Source organism: Astatotilapia calliptera, chromosome 6 (assembly GCF_964374335.1).
Source record: "Astatotilapia calliptera chromosome 6, fAstCal68.1, whole genome shotgun sequence".
In the NCBI taxonomy this organism is placed as follows: Eukaryota; Metazoa; Chordata; class Actinopteri; order Cichliformes; family Cichlidae; genus Astatotilapia; species Astatotilapia calliptera.
The window spans coordinates 9,826,703-9,842,869 of record NC_137427.1 but is presented as its reverse complement, the minus strand read 5'-3'; the positions used below and the strand labels follow the sequence as shown (position 1 = coordinate 9,842,869).

Sequence of the window (16,167 nt, the reverse complement as noted above, 5' to 3'; positions counted from 1 at the left end):
TACTTTACACTGTGTTTCACGTGATATTCATAGCAAACAACACCAGTTAATTAGCTGATATGACAGAGGCACGGAGCAGGGAGGTCCAGAGTAACACTATCAGTTATTTGCACATGTTTCGAAGAGGGTGTGTGCGTACTTTTCCACATGCATTGCCTAAACACACAGTTTAAAACTGACAACTGTCACACTTGTGTCTGACAGCAGCTCCCTGTAATAATTTTCAAGGACTAATGTTGTATTAAAGTCTGTTGTTTTTCCAGAAGATGCTTGCTTCCTTCTTTGTGGTCATTCTGGGTAAGCAACACAAAGGGAACCACAGTAAACTTAATATTTCGCAATGTTAAAATCTTCCAATCTCTTTAGTTTCTTTCTCGTTTTTTCATCCCTGCAGGGTTGTGCTGCTGCTTTAAGGAAAGCAGTAAGTGAGCGTTACTGTTTGTATGTGTGTATTTTAATTGTGTTGTTGTTGATTCTTTTTGTGATATTTTCATTGTCTTTCCTTCTATTCTTTATAGGTCAGTTTTTTCTGGGGCATCCACAACTGTATGGCCCCAATGAGGCTTTGGTGAAAACGTATGTAGAGTTTCAATGTGAAGTGCCGAACCACCCGATAAATCACGAAATCCTGCTGCAGATATTTAAGTGGGTACATTCAATTTAACCACTGTGGTGAGACACGTTACATTAAATGATGACATTTTTCTAATTACTACCCTTTTTACAGGGAGGATGACCCCAACAAGGCATTGGGTGAATACACTTCACTGGAAGGGGAGGCCGCAAACATTCCCATGGTTATCAAAAAGCGTTATGACGGCTATCTGAAGTGTGTGGCTAGCGTACAAAACCGCTCCATCTCTCATATTAATTCCACATCCAGCAACCTACACTATTTAAAGGTTATCGGTGAGTCCCTTTATTTATATGCATATAAACAGTTGCTGACTATCACTCTGGGTTGTCTTTATTATATTTTAATTATTTTTTTAATAAAACTGTTTCATTGTGTTTCACCAGTGCTTTGGATATAAAAAAAAACATAACTGCTTTTGTTTTTGAAGTTGGGGGCTGAAGTTTGGGGAAACAGTAGTCAGTATCAATAAGCATTACTGTTGTTCAGAAAGTGCACCATGATCTCAGCCTGTTCTTGTGTCTGTCCTGCAGAGCCGGTGAAAGGTGCACAGATCATCAATTCTGGTCCAGATGACTTCTTTGAGGGAGAAACACTTCAGCTAATCTGTCAACTTAGCGCTGGAAATTATATCTCCTACAAATGGCTGCACAGTGATCAGCTTGTATCGCCGTCTTCCCTCCGTCGTATTTATGACAACCAGCTCACGATCTACAGGTTAGTGACAATCAAATGAAGCAATCCAGCAGGTGCATGTTACTAATAATCAACAGTCCACTTACATTTGAGCTTCTGACAGCGTAGGATTATCTAAAAAACCACGTGCTGCAAATCAAACGCACTTGATTACCTGATCATCACCAACTGCAACCAAGTTTAAGTTTAGTGAAATACAAACACAGCCAGCAGCTCATACTCACTGTCAAGCATGATGGAGAGCTGATGATTTGGGCTGGTTTTGCAACAACAGATGTTTTCAGTCATTGAGTTGTTCATGAACACCTCTAAGTATTGCACAGTCAAATGTGAGGCCATCTGTCCAACAGCTAAAGCTTTGCCCAAACTGGGTCATGTAATGATTCCAAACATACATACAAATCTACAACAGAATGACTGAAAAAGAAAAGAATCAAGTTCTGATTTAAATGCTGTGGCAGGACTTTAAAAGGGCTGTGCGTAAATGAATACTACTAAAACTCAATTAAATCAAGTAGTATTTTAAAGAAGAATGGGCCAAAATGTCTGATGTTTTACGGTGGCCCTGAGAGGCCTGCAACTTAAGAAAACACCAGTAATAAGAAAAACGCTGCAAAAGCACACAAAATACAACGGAAATAGGAAAAAAGAAAATAGAAATAGGAAAAAACTGATTTCCAAAAGCACAAGGGAAGTGTTTCTGGGGAGACAATAACCCGACGGACATGTTGCAGGAACCCAAAACATGGTAGGTGTGTTTTATCATGATTCATATAATACTGATGATGGATTTTTAGGCTAATAGTTAGACTAACACACTTACCTCTCATCTTTTCTTTCCTCACAAAACCGATAGATCCTCCACTTCTCCACAAGTGTCTCCCAGCGCAATTCTTAGCATATTTTGGTTCCTGCAACTGGTCCGTCGGTTTATTGTCTCCCCAGAAACACTTCCCTTGTGCTTTTGGAAATCTGTTTTTTCCTATTTATGTTTTCTTTTTTCCTATCTCCGTTGTGTTTTGTGTGCTTTTGCAGCGTTTTTCTTGTTTCTGGTGTTTTCTTAAGTTGCAGTCCGTTTGGCCTCTCAGGGCCACCATAGATGTTGCTGTTTGTCAGTTTAAACAAGAGAAAACATTGCATAACCATTAAGAATAATCATTTAAGACTGATTAAGAAATCATCAGCTAATTTATAAAACAGTCATTCAGACCAAATGTTTTGACAGATACAAGGTTTTTAATTTACCAGGTAGGCCCACCCTAAAGCATACCTGATATTCTTCTTTTGACTCTAACAGAAACTAACAGGGACCTGAAACTAGTGTGATTAGACCATAAACTTATCAGAAAATGATTTAAGAGTCAATCTCTCATAGACTCTAGAACTCCTCTAGACTTCTTTTACGTAACTGGAGGAGTTGCCCCCTGCTGGCCATATATTGACACCTATTTTTCCTGTACAGTCTATGGAAACAATAAATTCAAATATTACAGGAATAGTTTTCTTTGTCACCCTCAGAACAAATCCTCAAGACAGTGGCTCCTACAAGTGTGTGGCTACCAACGTCTTCAACAAAACAGTCTTCACCTCCAACAGCTCTGAAATTGAAATCACAGTCAAAGGTTAGCACTCATTTTGTGGGGAAAAATCCTTCTGGTCATGTTTTCGTAAATTCATCATGGTTTGTTTTTTTGACAGCAGATCAACAAAATAACATCACTCTTCTTACTCTTCTTTCAGAGTTTGTGTCAACCCCTGACATCTCCTTCACTGTGTTAAAGGAAGAGCCACAAAATTATTTTGCGATGGTTGTCTGTAACTCAACACGAGGAGATCTGCCTATCACCTACTCGCTGTACCGTGGGAAAGAGCAGGTCTTCAACATGACAGTGGAAAAGAGACATTCCATATTTAAGCTTCCTTTGGTCATGGACCGCCACTTAGGCTTTTTCAGATGCCATGCGAGCAACGGAGAACAGACCACATACAGTCAGTGGTTGCCCTTGCATGTTGGTATGTTTTTAAAACTGTTAAGAAATTACTGAGATAAGCATGTGTTTTTACAGTTAACATCTATTTGTCTTGACATCCCTTTCTGGCATCCAACAGTCCCTGTTAGTGGACCTGTGACAATGCATTATGACTACGACACTGGAGAAAACTACGCTGTAACTGGCCTGAGGTTCTACTGCAAAGCCGAGAAGGGATCACATCCACACTATCAGTGGTTCCACGACAAAACCCTCCTACAGGATCGAGGAACCTACTACTATGTGGTGGACCAGATGCCACAACGATCGATACTCCTGCTATCTGTGGGGAGGGAAAGCGCCGGGACGTACTACTGTGAAGTATCAGACAGCTTCGACAACAGCACCGCCATAAGCAGCAAGAGACGATATTTGGATAAAGAAGGTACAGTTGATTTGAGTCAAACATACAGATACCAGGTGACAGCTTAAATCATCTCTTCATCTTCCTCCCCCTCTAGTGCTGAACCGCATTCCTGACTTTGTAGTGGGAGTTGTATTTGGAAGTTTTGCCTTTTTGATTTTCCTGATGTCTGCTTGTTGCTGGATTGGAGTGATTTTCAGTGAGTACAGATGCTTTTTCTTTCATCTCGTTTTGCAGCCTTTGCATTTGCTGCTGAGAAATAACATTATTCACTTTCGTTTCAGGGAAGAGGCAGTATGGAGAAAAGTCTCTGTGAGTTCTTTGTTTAATTCTGAAACTGCTGAAAAGTATAGTAACTATAATGTCAATGCTTCCTATGTGAAGGGAACTGTGCTACTTCCTCCAGAGTCAGGTTTTTCTTTGTTTTTATTGGGGTGTTATCCACCATAGGCCACTGAAAGAAACAATGGTGGACTATAAGTAACAAAGTAAAGTGGCCCTGCTTCCTGTTTTCCTTTTGCAGCACAGCGGCTTTTCAAAGAACAGCAACAATGAATGTAATGTTCAAGCCTAGATTCTTATTTGTTTGTGGTTAAATATTAAAGCTATCAAGGGAAAAACTCTACTGTATATTAGATGCTACACCCTTCTTGTCTACAGTTAAGACTCACCATCACAGGGTTACCAGAGAGCTATGAGTACATTTGTGATCCTGTCTTTAATGACATGTAAGATTTGGGGAGCTAAGATTGAACATGGGGTGCTGTGGTTTGGAAATTTGGAAAAATTGGGGTTTTTTTTATGATAATGGAACTGAAACAAGTGATCAATGTGTCTTATAAAAAATGTCACATGAAATGCTACTTACTTATTTTTGACTTCACTAAAATGGGTCAGCTTTCAACAACCTAACAGCAGTTTAAGATATAAATAACGAATGAAATAAAATGAATAACATGGAAGTCTGTGGAGATTGAATCACTTTGGGGTATTAAAGTAACTGTAGTTGTTTTGAATTTGACCACTTTTTTCACACCCCTTTCTCTCCTTCCCTTGTATGGGACTATAAAAATGTCTGTGCTTGCACACTTAATCATTCTTAAGACAGCTGTAGCCTACATGTGCATTTTGTCTCTTTGCAGGTGGAGCTTGGAGATGCAGAGAAGCAAAGCTGTATATGAGGACGAGCTGGTAAGTGGCGATTTCTTTAGTGCATTCAATGACATACTGATTGTATTGTACCACTTTACTCCCAGCACAGTAAGCACCACTCAATAATGTCTTCTTATAGGACTTTTCAGTCCACAGTGATGATTCTGATCTGCTGAAAGCAGCGAGAGAGGATGAATTCGATCAGGTGAGGCCAGATACGTTTCTTTTGTTACCCAGTTAGAGATAAACAAGCCGTTGAAGTATTTTGTTTGTTTTCTCCCCTCAGGCATCTGAATCCTCTGAAGATGAATGGCCCCAGATTCAGAAGAAGACTTTGAAGGATGAACCAGTTTAAAGAACTACGTGGATGTTTGCTCTCTAAACGTGAACTGTTGTAGTGAAATAAACATTTGGTCAGTGCTGCAGCGTCCTTACAGCATGAGCACTTTTACCAGTTATCTGTAAAACATTGTGAAGGACAAGTTAAGTCAGAGGTGCCAAGTTTAATACTGATGAGGATGAGGGAAACAAAATTAAGAAAGAAAGAACTCTCTTTAACCAGTGGAATCATTTTTGACCCCAGTTGTATATTTATATGTGCCTGTGTGATAATTTTTGATTGCAAAATTATTTTCTAACACGAGTTTGTCAGTTTACTTGTTCCACGGCTTTTCTTTGTGCTTTACAGGAATTGGGCGATTTGTATGCATGGATTAAGGAAAGTTATGTGGGGTAATTAATGTGTTTGTTTGGTTTGTTTATTTTTATCATGATTTTCACTCGTAACCTCTACATTGTAATGTTTTGCAGTGAAAACTGGCTAACAAACCAGGATATAGCAAGCTCCGAGTGTTGCAGAAAATATTAAATATTACACATTTAAAAACAACAAATTTGTTCAGACTGTGCCTGGGCTATGATGATTTTATTGTAATTATTTGTTGGTCAAACTATTACAAAGTTATCAGTTCATCAATATTTTGGTGTGAAAAATGATGATAGCATATAATTTAGCATAGAAATTTTATTTTATTTTTTTTGGGCGGGGGGGGGGGGGTGGAATGGTAAAACGTTTAATACAAGAATTCTCTAAATAAATCATCTTTCGTTTGTACATTCGTGTTTGTCTTAACTCATTTCTGGATAAAGACTTTTGAAACACATAATTGACTACATTATAAAATTTGTGAATTTTAGTCATACATGAATGAGCTTATGGCCACTATAGTCAGTAAAACCACTTGGTTACTTGACAAATAATCAATTTGTTTCTAAAATGTTTTTTAGAAACTTTGCACACTTTCTGTTCTGCACAATGTTGCCGCCATTTGTGTAAGCTTGTATCTACCACTGGAAAAAAATACTTTTTTTTTGCCACCTATGAGTAAAAATCTGGGGTTATTATCTACTTTTAAAAATTCAAATATCTAAAATTTATTTTTCTAAATTAGATAATAACTTAAATTTTGTGTCATTGCTGTGAAATTTTCAGATAATAACACAAGATTTTGGCTTTCTTGTCTGAAATAAGCTTCTTTATTCTTAGCCTCACCACACCTGGAATAAAAATGCACTACATTAAAATAAAACAAAACATACATTTAACATTGAATACATATTTGATACATTGGGGTGGCTGTAACTCAGGAGCTAGAGCAGGTCACCTATCAATCTGAAGGTTGGTTGTCTGCTCCATTCTGCTCTGCTGCATCTATCGGAGTGTGAATGCTAGATGAAAAGCACAGAAAAAAGTGCTTGTGTGAATCGGTGAATGAGGTAAATTGTATAAGAGCACTTTGAGTGCTCAGTTATATATAAGAACCAGTGCATTACCTGCAGTTTTCAAACTCTGCAGAACCATTCAGTAGGTGTAATTGGTCCAGTTCTAGAAATTCTGGTAAGTAATGGCTCTCAGAAAATGAAGATTTCTGCAGGGAACCTCTGTAGAGCTTTAACAGGTAAACAGGGTCATTCCTGAATTATGCTTCAGTGGGAAATCTACATGACCCCTACACCATTACCTCCATGGCGGTATTTGCCAAGAAATGACTGAGGGAATTTAAGCTTTTAAAAATGGCTTTTTGACCTAAAATCTGTCAAAAATAGGTGAGTCATATCACTAAATATCGATCACATCAAGTAATTTAGAGCCAGAAAGAGCATTCCTATCAAAAAGCAGCTGCTGCAACCATACTTTTATATATTCTTTATATATCTGGGTAAAAAGTGTCAGTGACATTAAAAATGTGTTTTTCAAGAGAGATCTAGCCAAGGGGGCAGCAGAAACTGAAACAAATATAACATCACAGTTCTAAAAACTTACTGGAAGTAACCAAAAATGACTGGACTGATGACAATATTGGCACAAATATGCAGAATTAAAAAATACTTCAAAACAAGTTATTTCTTTATTTTATGTATAACCCCTTCATAAATCATGTTCACTACAGTCTATCTACTAATATAAGTAACCAACCAATTTCTGAGCCACACAAGTTTGAAGGCATTTTTGACGCTCAAAATGTGGTTTTAGTGTTAGTGTGTTAAGTTCTTGTTAGGTTTAGGCTAAAGGTTAGACATTCATATTTGAAGGTTAGGTTTAGGGAACGCATTGTGTCAATTAGATTTCCTCACTTAGATATAAAATGCAAGGATGTGTGTGTGTGTGTGTGTGTGTGTGTGTGTGTGTGTGTGTGTGTGTGTGTGTGTGTGTGTGTGTGTGTGTGTGTTTGTGTGTTTGTTTTTCAGAGGCAAACTTATTTGTCCCACTAGCGTTTCCATATCTCATCAGTTCTGATAGTTTGTCTGCGTTTTTGAGTCCTTATGTTGACGCTGTTATTATTATCATTTTTGTTATGATCGTATTATCGCGATGGTTGTTGTTCTCTCGCTGAAGACTGCAGTAGCCGAAAACGCGCAGTAAGCGTCGGTAATCCTGAGCGGACCAATCACAGTAGCTGATAGTTACTTCGCCACCAAGTTTTGTTACGACGTATTTCCCGCTGAAGAGTAACTTGGCCACAGTTTTCTGTGTAGCTCCGCCCCTTCTGCGCACAGCGGCTACCTCAGGTGTCTCCGAGCTGGTCCCACTTGAGTGCAGGAGGCGGCGGTAGCTGGTAGTTTTAGTCGACTGTGACCGGAGCGTTGCTTTCCCCTTAGGTCTACTCGCACCGGAGGATCGGCTGAATGGCAGACATGGAGGAGACGGGCGGTGTAAGTGCGTACGGAGCTGCGCTCGCAGGAGGAGGTTTCGACTTTTACAAGTTTATCCGCCAGCCTCAGACCATCGTGCGCTTTCTCAGCTGGGTGAGTGCTGTTTGTGTTTGAAACTAAAGGTCCAGCGGGGTATGTGAGCAAGTCCGCGCACAGAGGTGAAGATGAGATATGTTGGTAATGCCGCGGGACAGCGGGCAGCTTTGTGCGCTTCCTCCGGCGGGCGTCGTATTTACAGCAAGACTCTCCGTGACAGCGCCGCAGGTCACCCCCGCTGCTGCTGACTGAAAACTGCACTTCCGGGAAAACACTACCTGCCAGATATCGGCATTAATAATTAACTCCTTATAATCCACAAGATTACGTTCTCATAATTTCACTTCACACAGCGGATGGAAGTCGATGTTTTTAAAAGTCTTTATTATTCGAGGCTGAAGCGTCAGAGTAGGTGGTGTTTACATTAAAAAGGGGAAATCGTGCTGAGAGAAAGTTCTCGGAACTTTTACAGCCCTAATCACCTGTTGCTGGGTAAATCTTAAGGCACGCAGAATTTGGGATGTGCAAAGTCCTAAATGAATCTCAATGAGACCGTTGATATAGTGAAAAACATACTGTTGTGCAACCCTGAGTGACTGAGCAGACACCGAAGGACCGTTTTCTGTCCTTGAACACTTCCTAGTTGAAATCGAGCTACGACATCTCCACAGAATGTACTAAGCTTGACTGTCGTGTGCTTTGTAAATGAAGATTAATATTCTCCCGTGCAGGACAGGCCCGGGCAAAGACGAGCGCACACATTAATCTGCAGAGTGAACAGTTTTTAGTGTGGCAGATGAGGACAGACTGTGCCCTTGGCTGTAGCTGTTGTCTGTGTGCATGTGTGTGTCAGTGGTAAACAGGGGCTAACAGGCAGGTAAGGTGACACCCGCTACTCTGTTATGCTTGTTGAATGTCTGCTACTGATCTCCCCCTGTGACTGGCACACATATGCAGTGCAGCTGTGCTCATCTCAGATTCTTCCAGGCTGGATCACTGTGTATCTCTGGTGATTTTAATCTTAGAAAATGACACCTGCATGTATGATTGCACAAAAGAGGAGCACACCTGGTCCTGGGACCAGTGTTATCATAGTTTTTATTTAACTTTTTTTTTTTCATTTTCCATTAACGCTGGCATTTATTGCAATATTGTGTGTCACGAATGAATTGTGTACCAGTGAATGGAATATGTTGCCCGGCTGTTGTAACTAGGCAATTTTTTTTTTTTTACAAAAACTTTTGCAATATCATTCAACACAGTTTAACCTTTATTAGAATACCGCATTACCACATAGTGTGCTCCAAAACATGGGAAAAGGAGAAGTGCAAACCGCCTCCAGTTCCCCAGAACTTTCCAACAACATGATTGTGGGATTTATCTTCCTATTTTATACCAGTTTTCTTAGTAAATATGACTCACCTTACATTCAGTCATCTTACTGCTTTTCGTAGCTTCTCCAGGGCAAACTTCCTACATGCCTTCCTGAGTTTGCACTTATAATTCCATATGATTGAGAGACCTTTCTAAGTATGAACAGCAACTGTTGTTTAAATAACAGTTTTGACCAATCTGACCACAAACTTAAGACATTTCCTGTATAAAGGGTATGTCCAGTTGTTTCTTTTCCACAGAGTCTTTATATTTTGTTATTTTGATCACTTGTATTGTTACATATTTTTACACACCTGTTTGTTTTGGGTTTTTTGTTTGTTTGTTTGCTTTTTGGGTGGAAGGGCTATAACAGCCTTACCTGAAACAAAAAAGGGCATACACTCGCTCCTGGCCATTAAAAGTAGCTACACCTTCCCTGAAACAGTATATTTGCAGTATATTTATGTAACTAAATGCGTGTCATTTAGGTTTAATGCAAAAACAAGTCATCCAAACAAATCTTATTTGCGTTGCTTATTGACTGAAAGTTCAAATCAACATGTGACACTTGTGCGTCGGTTCGACATTTGTTATTCATTGCACAAATACTTTCAGTTCTTTTAAAAATGTACAAAAATTTCCATCTACTCCTCTGAAAGTCCCTGTCTTACTTTTGTTCCATTTTAGGGAACCCCCCTCCCCGCTTTTCACTTCTCCAATGTCTCTGTCTGCAGCTTATTTTCTGTATCGTTGGTTTCATCCCACCAGCAGGACTTTGGCCTTCTTTCCCTTCCCACCAGTTAAACAGTCTCTCTCTGTCCTCCTCCCAGATCTCATTATAAGCAATGTTAGGGAGCTGGTGGCATCTCAGGAATCACATGGCAGGCAGCTGCACTCAGAAGTAGGTCACATGGTTAGGTGGGTAACCAGAGCACAGAGAAGCCAACCACGGGACAGCCTGTCAGAGGGAATAAACACTCCACATACTAACATGAAGGAAAGTCCATATTTCAGGGGTTGATAGTAAGAAAAGATGTTATGTTATAATTATGTAGCTTGTCCATTTTCCACAAAAATCACCCGCTTTTGTGACTTTGTTGTTGCTAAACAGTTTCATTTCATTTTGATAGATGTGGTGTGAAGACAAGACAAACCTGGGGGTGTTTGCTAACTTTCTCACATGAGTTCTAAAACAAGCCTCTTTTTGATCCTACTTCCAGCTGTTGCATACAAAAACACATTGAAGAACTGGCTGCTTAAAAAGTATTTTACATGTTGCCTTCATGCTACAGCACATTACGTATTTTCTAGGAACTTTCATTTTTCATAAAGTTAGAACAACGGCTGTCTGGAAGGAGCTGAAAAGGTCATGTAATGCCTGCAAAGAGTTAAACACCTTCACACGTTTAAAGGTCTGAAAAACAAATAACACTTGAAAGCACAAAGTTCTTTACTTGCCCAACAGGTTTAATTTTTGATCTGCACGCCAACGTTCTGTAAGCTACACTGAACTCACAGATCCAAAGACAGGTGAAGATCTTTTCTTGGTTTTATGTTTATTAACAACAGCATATCTAAAATGCAGATTGTTGTTTTCCATCCATTTTGCCAATTTTGGTGACCTTCACTCTAAATATCCAACCTCTGCTTGATGCAGAGACACAGACACACAGTGATACAGCACTTCTTTAGTACTAACACTGATGTCGTTGGGTTCTTGGCAATACAAAGTGTCCAGTGTAAAATTCATAAACTTTATTCCTAACTATAAGTAAACATCAGACATGGCATAAAAAATGACTGAAACAAAATGTAACAAGTAAATAAATACATAAATGTAACTATTCATCAGTTACTTAAATAATGCATAGTGCAACCAAGAAAAAATATTTGTATTTTTTTGTCATTGTAGTTTGGTATGAGAGTCATTTCTGCGTTTTCCTGTCGTTTAAAGTCATGCTGGTTTCTCTCCTCTGGTCTGTTTCACCGTGTGCATGATTGGAGACAACAAGTAAAGGATGATAATGTTACTGTAACTGACAATAACCCTGACAAATGTTAAAGAGAGAGCGAGCAAGGAGCTGACAGCGACAGAGCTGCCGCTGCATTTTTATCAGGTTTTCTGGGTGTTTTTTTTTTTTTTCTTCTATTTTAAACCACGAAGAAAAAAGTAGAACTTGTTGGTTTAACAAACCTAAAGTATCTCCAAACTGCTCACACAGTATCTTCGTCTAGCCTATTGTAGCTCTCCAGGGCACAGTTGTACATGCCGAACATCACATTGGATGAATTTTATTTTTAAACAACAATATTATAATGGTGGATTTGTGGCACATGTTACACATGATAGAAAAATATCTGTTTTTGTTGACTCTTAGCTTATTGAATTCGCTATGAGCGTCACAAGTTTATATGTACATTAAGTCAAACAAGATCATCTTAAGACTGGACACCTCTGCCAGGGCTGAGATATCCCTGCACATCATTCATAAATTGAGTCCAGGAGGATGTCTGGACCCTGATTAGTTTGAGATATTTTGAGCGATGCAAACATCAGCTTTTACCAACAATTCCGCGTTTATTTACTCTTCATTCGTTTTCATTAATGCCCGCCTTCTTTTCTCTTTTTCTGTAGATTTTTGCCATGGTGGTGTTTGCCTGTATCACGGGAGAGGGCTACGTCAACACCCCCTACGAAGCTGAGGCCAAATGCATCTTCAATCACAACGACTCGGCGTGTCATTATGCAGTCGGTATCGGGGTGATTGCTTTCCTGGCATGTGTGGCCTTCCTCGTGTTGGACGTTTACCTGCCTTTTATGAGCAACGCAGAGGAGAGGAGGTTTGCTGTCGTTGCTGACCTGGGATTCTCTGGTGAGCATGAACGTTTATTTTTATAAAGATTGCACAAGGAAGAAGAGACTGACAGAAAAACCTGAGGCAATGACAGGCAAAATAGTTGGTGGTGATGCAAAGTGGGTGGGTGTGTTTGCAGAAGTGTGTTTACAGCCTGGTGCAAACATAGTTTCAGCCTCTATATGTAATTTATCTATTCGTAGCAGCTGTAAAGAGGGCGAAACCATTTTTAGAACTCACTCATTTGGATTCTGTGAAGAGTTAAAGTTGGGGCATGGCTGCTTTGATTGATAGGTGATTGCTATCTCCTGGGCCTCACCTCTGCTAATTAGAGTCACCGAATTGTACCCTCGACTCTGTTTGTGCTGTTGTTTCCCTTTGGAGCATCTGTCCTTGGGAATATGAATTACCCACTCCTGACATAGAGGGAAGGGTCACTACATGTTAATACAAAGTACCTCTTAGTGATCACCTTTAATCCTATAATGCAAGGGTGTCAAACATAAAGGCCCAGTGACCAGAATGGGCCCAATAAAGACTCAGGTCTGGTCCACTGGATGGCTTTGGACAATGTGCAATGTGGAAGGCATAGATTTTTGCATTTTAACTATGTTTTCACAAGTTTTAGATTTATTTATTTTTTCTACGGATAAAGAGCTCTCCCATTGCCATTCATACTACACCAAATTATGATAAACAATAAAATAACAGAACATTTCCCGATTTTGAGGTCAGAAATATGTGTTTCTTCTTTCATTCATTTCAGTGACCTAGATAAACTCAAACGTATTGTTGAAATGGCGCTTCTTTCTTCTTTAAACTTGGTTCTCTGAATCATTCGCGTCCTGATGGGAGTGCTCTCTTTCAAGATGATACTCGCATCCACTTGGCATGAGCTAAATGGCTACAGCCTTTGCAGTCATCACATCATAAACTAATTGAGCATCTTATGGAGATTATAGATTGAAGTGTTTTCACCACCATCGTCAAAAACGCAAGAAAGTGAGTGATTCATGCATTCAAGCTGTTCCTAAAGCGTGAACTTGTTCATGTCGAAAGCCTCTGAGTGTTGGTGTAATCTGGGACAGGCTGCTGACTGTTTCCCTGACATAACGCAGTATTCATCATTGCAACATTAGACGTGGAATGAGCTGCAGGGTGGAGGAGGAGTATGACCTCACATATTCAGATGAAAATAAACAGACATCGGCTTTCCACAGTCAGCCATTCTTCAGGAAAACAAAAGAGTGTTAGTTTGGAAAAACGGCGCGTTTTCGTGCGAGCAGATGGAGACGGGGGAATCCTGTTGTTTATCTTTTCATATCTGTATTTTCAGCTGAACGCTTCTGTTCCTCCATCCAGTGAGGAAAAGGTGATCATTTGTGCGTCTGTTTCTCTGGATGTTTGTTTTAGGAGTGTGGACCTTCCTGTGGTTTGTGTGTTTCTGCCTGTTGGCCAGTCAGTGGAGTAAAACTCCCGATGACCACTCAATCCCCAAAGACGCCGCACGTGCCACCATAGCTTTCTCCTTCTTCTCTATCGCCACCTGGGTGAGTGGGATTGCGGCTTTGATTTAGTCACTTTATCATTCAGTAAAATTTAGTTTTGAAAGTATTTTGTAGATATTTTGATTGTGTACTTGATGATGCTTTTTTCTGATTTAAAAGAGTGCTTTAACATTTTAGAAAATGTACTGATTCCCTTAGATGTGTTTGTTAACCCCAGTCTTGTAGCTTTTCATTAAGATTAAGATAACAGTGTATCTATGACAGAGGATAAGGAAAAGCCTAATAAGTCCACTCTAAAGAGCTGCTTACATCTTGGTGCCAGATACCACAGAGCCCTTCAAATTGTATTTCTAGCCTATTCCTCAGCAGGTCAGAGCTGCTTCTGGCAGAAAACAGAGGTTTAACACTTTAGGCAGGAATGCTCAGTGTTTTTGGCTCATCAGTGCATAATGAGTGTCTCCCATTAATTTTTTAATCTTGTGTAAAATTTGCATTATTTCTGTTATTGCTGAAAAAAATGCTCATCGGCCTCTCGTGTGATTAATTACTTGCACATTTTTCACAGAAGCTTGAATGACTTCATCATTTTTATTCTCATCATGCAGGGAATCCTAACATACTTCGCCCTGGGTCGTTTCCGCCATGGTGTAAAGGATGTTGCCATCCCTACCTACACGGAGACGGTGCCGGATATTGCCACCCCTTATCCTCCAACCTATGCCCCCACCTCCTACAATCCCACCACTTACACCCCCACCACTTACACCCCCACTACTTATACAGCCTATCCCAGCAATTTGCCTGACATCCAACAGCAGCCTCCTCTCGCCCAAAACCTCCCGCCCAAGGTAGATGCCGGCTACCAGCCGCCCAGCTACTGAGACAGAGGGGAGGTCACATGGGCCAGGTGGTGTTCGTCTGTCGGTGGACTGACTGCAGTTGCACTGCACACCCGCAGAGCTATATCATATTGATGTGGTTTCACGCTGATTTAACGATGTCAGATTTGAGAGCCTGAGCAGTGCAACTCCATGTTAGAGAAGAGGAACACTGCTGTTTACGTCAGTGGGTCTGTGATCAGGTCTTAAGACATCAGGCTGACTGCTGAGATTAGTGCTGATGATTGGGTAATCTGACCTTTGACCCCTGTGCAAAGATGCAACTTTTACCTCAAATGAGCAGATCCTGGAGGTAGAAGAGGGTCACATAATGTGACATTATGAAGAGTGCTTATGACAGCCACAAGTGGAAGAGGCCAGCATTTAATGTTTTGCTCATGAATCTGTTGGAACTTGAGGATATGCATTTATACAAACAATTCACAAGTAAAACTGCCATTTTCATGGTTGTATGTGGCTGATTATATTTTCTTATTTGGTCATACGTTTTGTTTTGTTTTGTTTGTTCAATTTATTAAGCCTGTGGAGATGCAACTAGTTTACGAGGTATTAAATTAATTTGCAAATGCGAGTTGACTGTTAGTGTGAAAAACTACTGTAAAGCCAAATTCTGACAGAATTGTATTTTGTGAAACTTGGGGGTCTACATACAACCATAAAATTATCTATCCATAAATGTATTCTTTTCCATGTTTACTAACTGTGAGGACCCTGAATTTAATCAAGTCTGACTGAGGCAAATACAGCAGATTTGTGTTTGTAAAAAAAAAATTGGTTAAATGTTTCCAGCCTGCAGCAGCGTTCATTGGACTTTGATCCCACCTTTAAGATAGAGAGGGGGGAGGAGACTCTACACAACTATGCATTCATTGAACAGATTTACCATATCCTAATACAGACGAGTAATTTATTAACTGCCATTAACAATGCTTTCTTGCTAGCCTGTGAACAGATCAGCCTCACACTTCCTCCAAGGTCTCAGTGACATTTTGTTTCCTCAACACTGATTATTATCTGCTTCTTAGTGTTCACTGTGGGAGAGGAAATATACCCAGTGTGTTAGTATAGTTACAGAATAAGTGCTTAATTTGCAACATGTGCATCCACCACATACACTTAGAAAATCTGGGGTTATGCAATGTTGCTTTGTGCCCAACAGTTAAATGTTTGCTGGTTTTTAATCTCAGCTGTTGTCGATCTGATTACACTCAAAACTTGGCCTGGCATCAGTTTTGGCGTGAGTGTGCAAACTCTGAATTGTCAGTTGGATGGGCTCATACTCACTAAACATTTTTCTTATTCTTCTGCTTTTATATCCGTGGATGGGGAATAAGGTTTGTTCCTTTAAAGATGTGCATAAATTACTGAAGCCAACTGTATGAAAACATTGCTTATTTATCATTTGT

General features: G+C 39.9%; 2 protein-coding genes across 2 annotated transcripts; both read left to right on the top strand.

Moving 5' to 3' along the window:
- Positions 1 to 159: 159 nt before the first annotated feature.
- Positions 160 to 5,990, top strand: LOC113023777 (platelet endothelial cell adhesion molecule). Its single transcript, XM_026170134.2, has 13 exons — positions 160 to 297; positions 395 to 421; positions 519 to 645; positions 728 to 909; positions 1,168 to 1,351; positions 2,849 to 2,952; positions 3,071 to 3,343; positions 3,440 to 3,745; positions 3,822 to 3,923; positions 4,009 to 4,036; positions 4,867 to 4,915; positions 5,016 to 5,081; positions 5,163 to 5,990. The coding sequence occupies exons 1-13, from the start codon at positions 267 to 269 to the stop codon at positions 5,229 to 5,231; spliced, it is 1,548 nt and encodes a 515-aa protein (XP_026025919.1). The 5' UTR covers positions 160 to 266; the 3' UTR covers positions 5,232 to 5,990.
- A 1,270-nt stretch (positions 5,991 to 7,260) lies between these two features.
- syngr2b (synaptogyrin 2b) lies at positions 7,261 to 15,441 on the top strand. Its single transcript, XM_026170132.2, has 4 exons — positions 7,261 to 8,182; positions 12,135 to 12,372; positions 13,768 to 13,904; positions 14,468 to 15,441. Exons 1-4 carry the CDS (start codon positions 8,063 to 8,065, stop codon positions 14,741 to 14,743), a joined length of 771 nt encoding a protein of 256 aa, XP_026025917.2. The 5' UTR covers positions 7,261 to 8,062; the 3' UTR covers positions 14,744 to 15,441.
- Positions 15,442 to 16,167: the final 726 nt, after the last annotated feature.

Bases quoted from the DNA above. Each gene is read 5' to 3' on its own strand.
- LOC113023777 (XM_026170134.2), top strand. From the start codon at position 267: ATGCTTGCTTCCTTCTTTGTGGTCATTCTGG. The intron at 910-1,167 runs GTGAGTCCCTTT...TCTGTCCTGCAG, and splicing joins ACACTATTTAAAGGTTATCG to AGCCGGTGAAAGGTGCACAG. The intron at 3,344-3,439 runs GTATGTTTTTAA...GGCATCCAACAG, and splicing joins GTGGTTGCCCTTGCATGTTG to TCCCTGTTAGTGGACCTGTG.
- syngr2b (XM_026170132.2), top strand. From the start codon at position 8,063: ATGGCAGACATGGAGGAGACGGGCGGTGTAAGTGCGTACGGAGCTGCG. The intron at 8,183-12,134 runs GTGAGTGCTGTT...CTTTTTCTGTAG, and splicing joins TCGTGCGCTTTCTCAGCTGG to ATTTTTGCCATGGTGGTGTT. The intron at 12,373-13,767 runs GTGAGCATGAAC...TGTTTGTTTTAG, and splicing joins TGCTGACCTGGGATTCTCTG to GAGTGTGGACCTTCCTGTGG.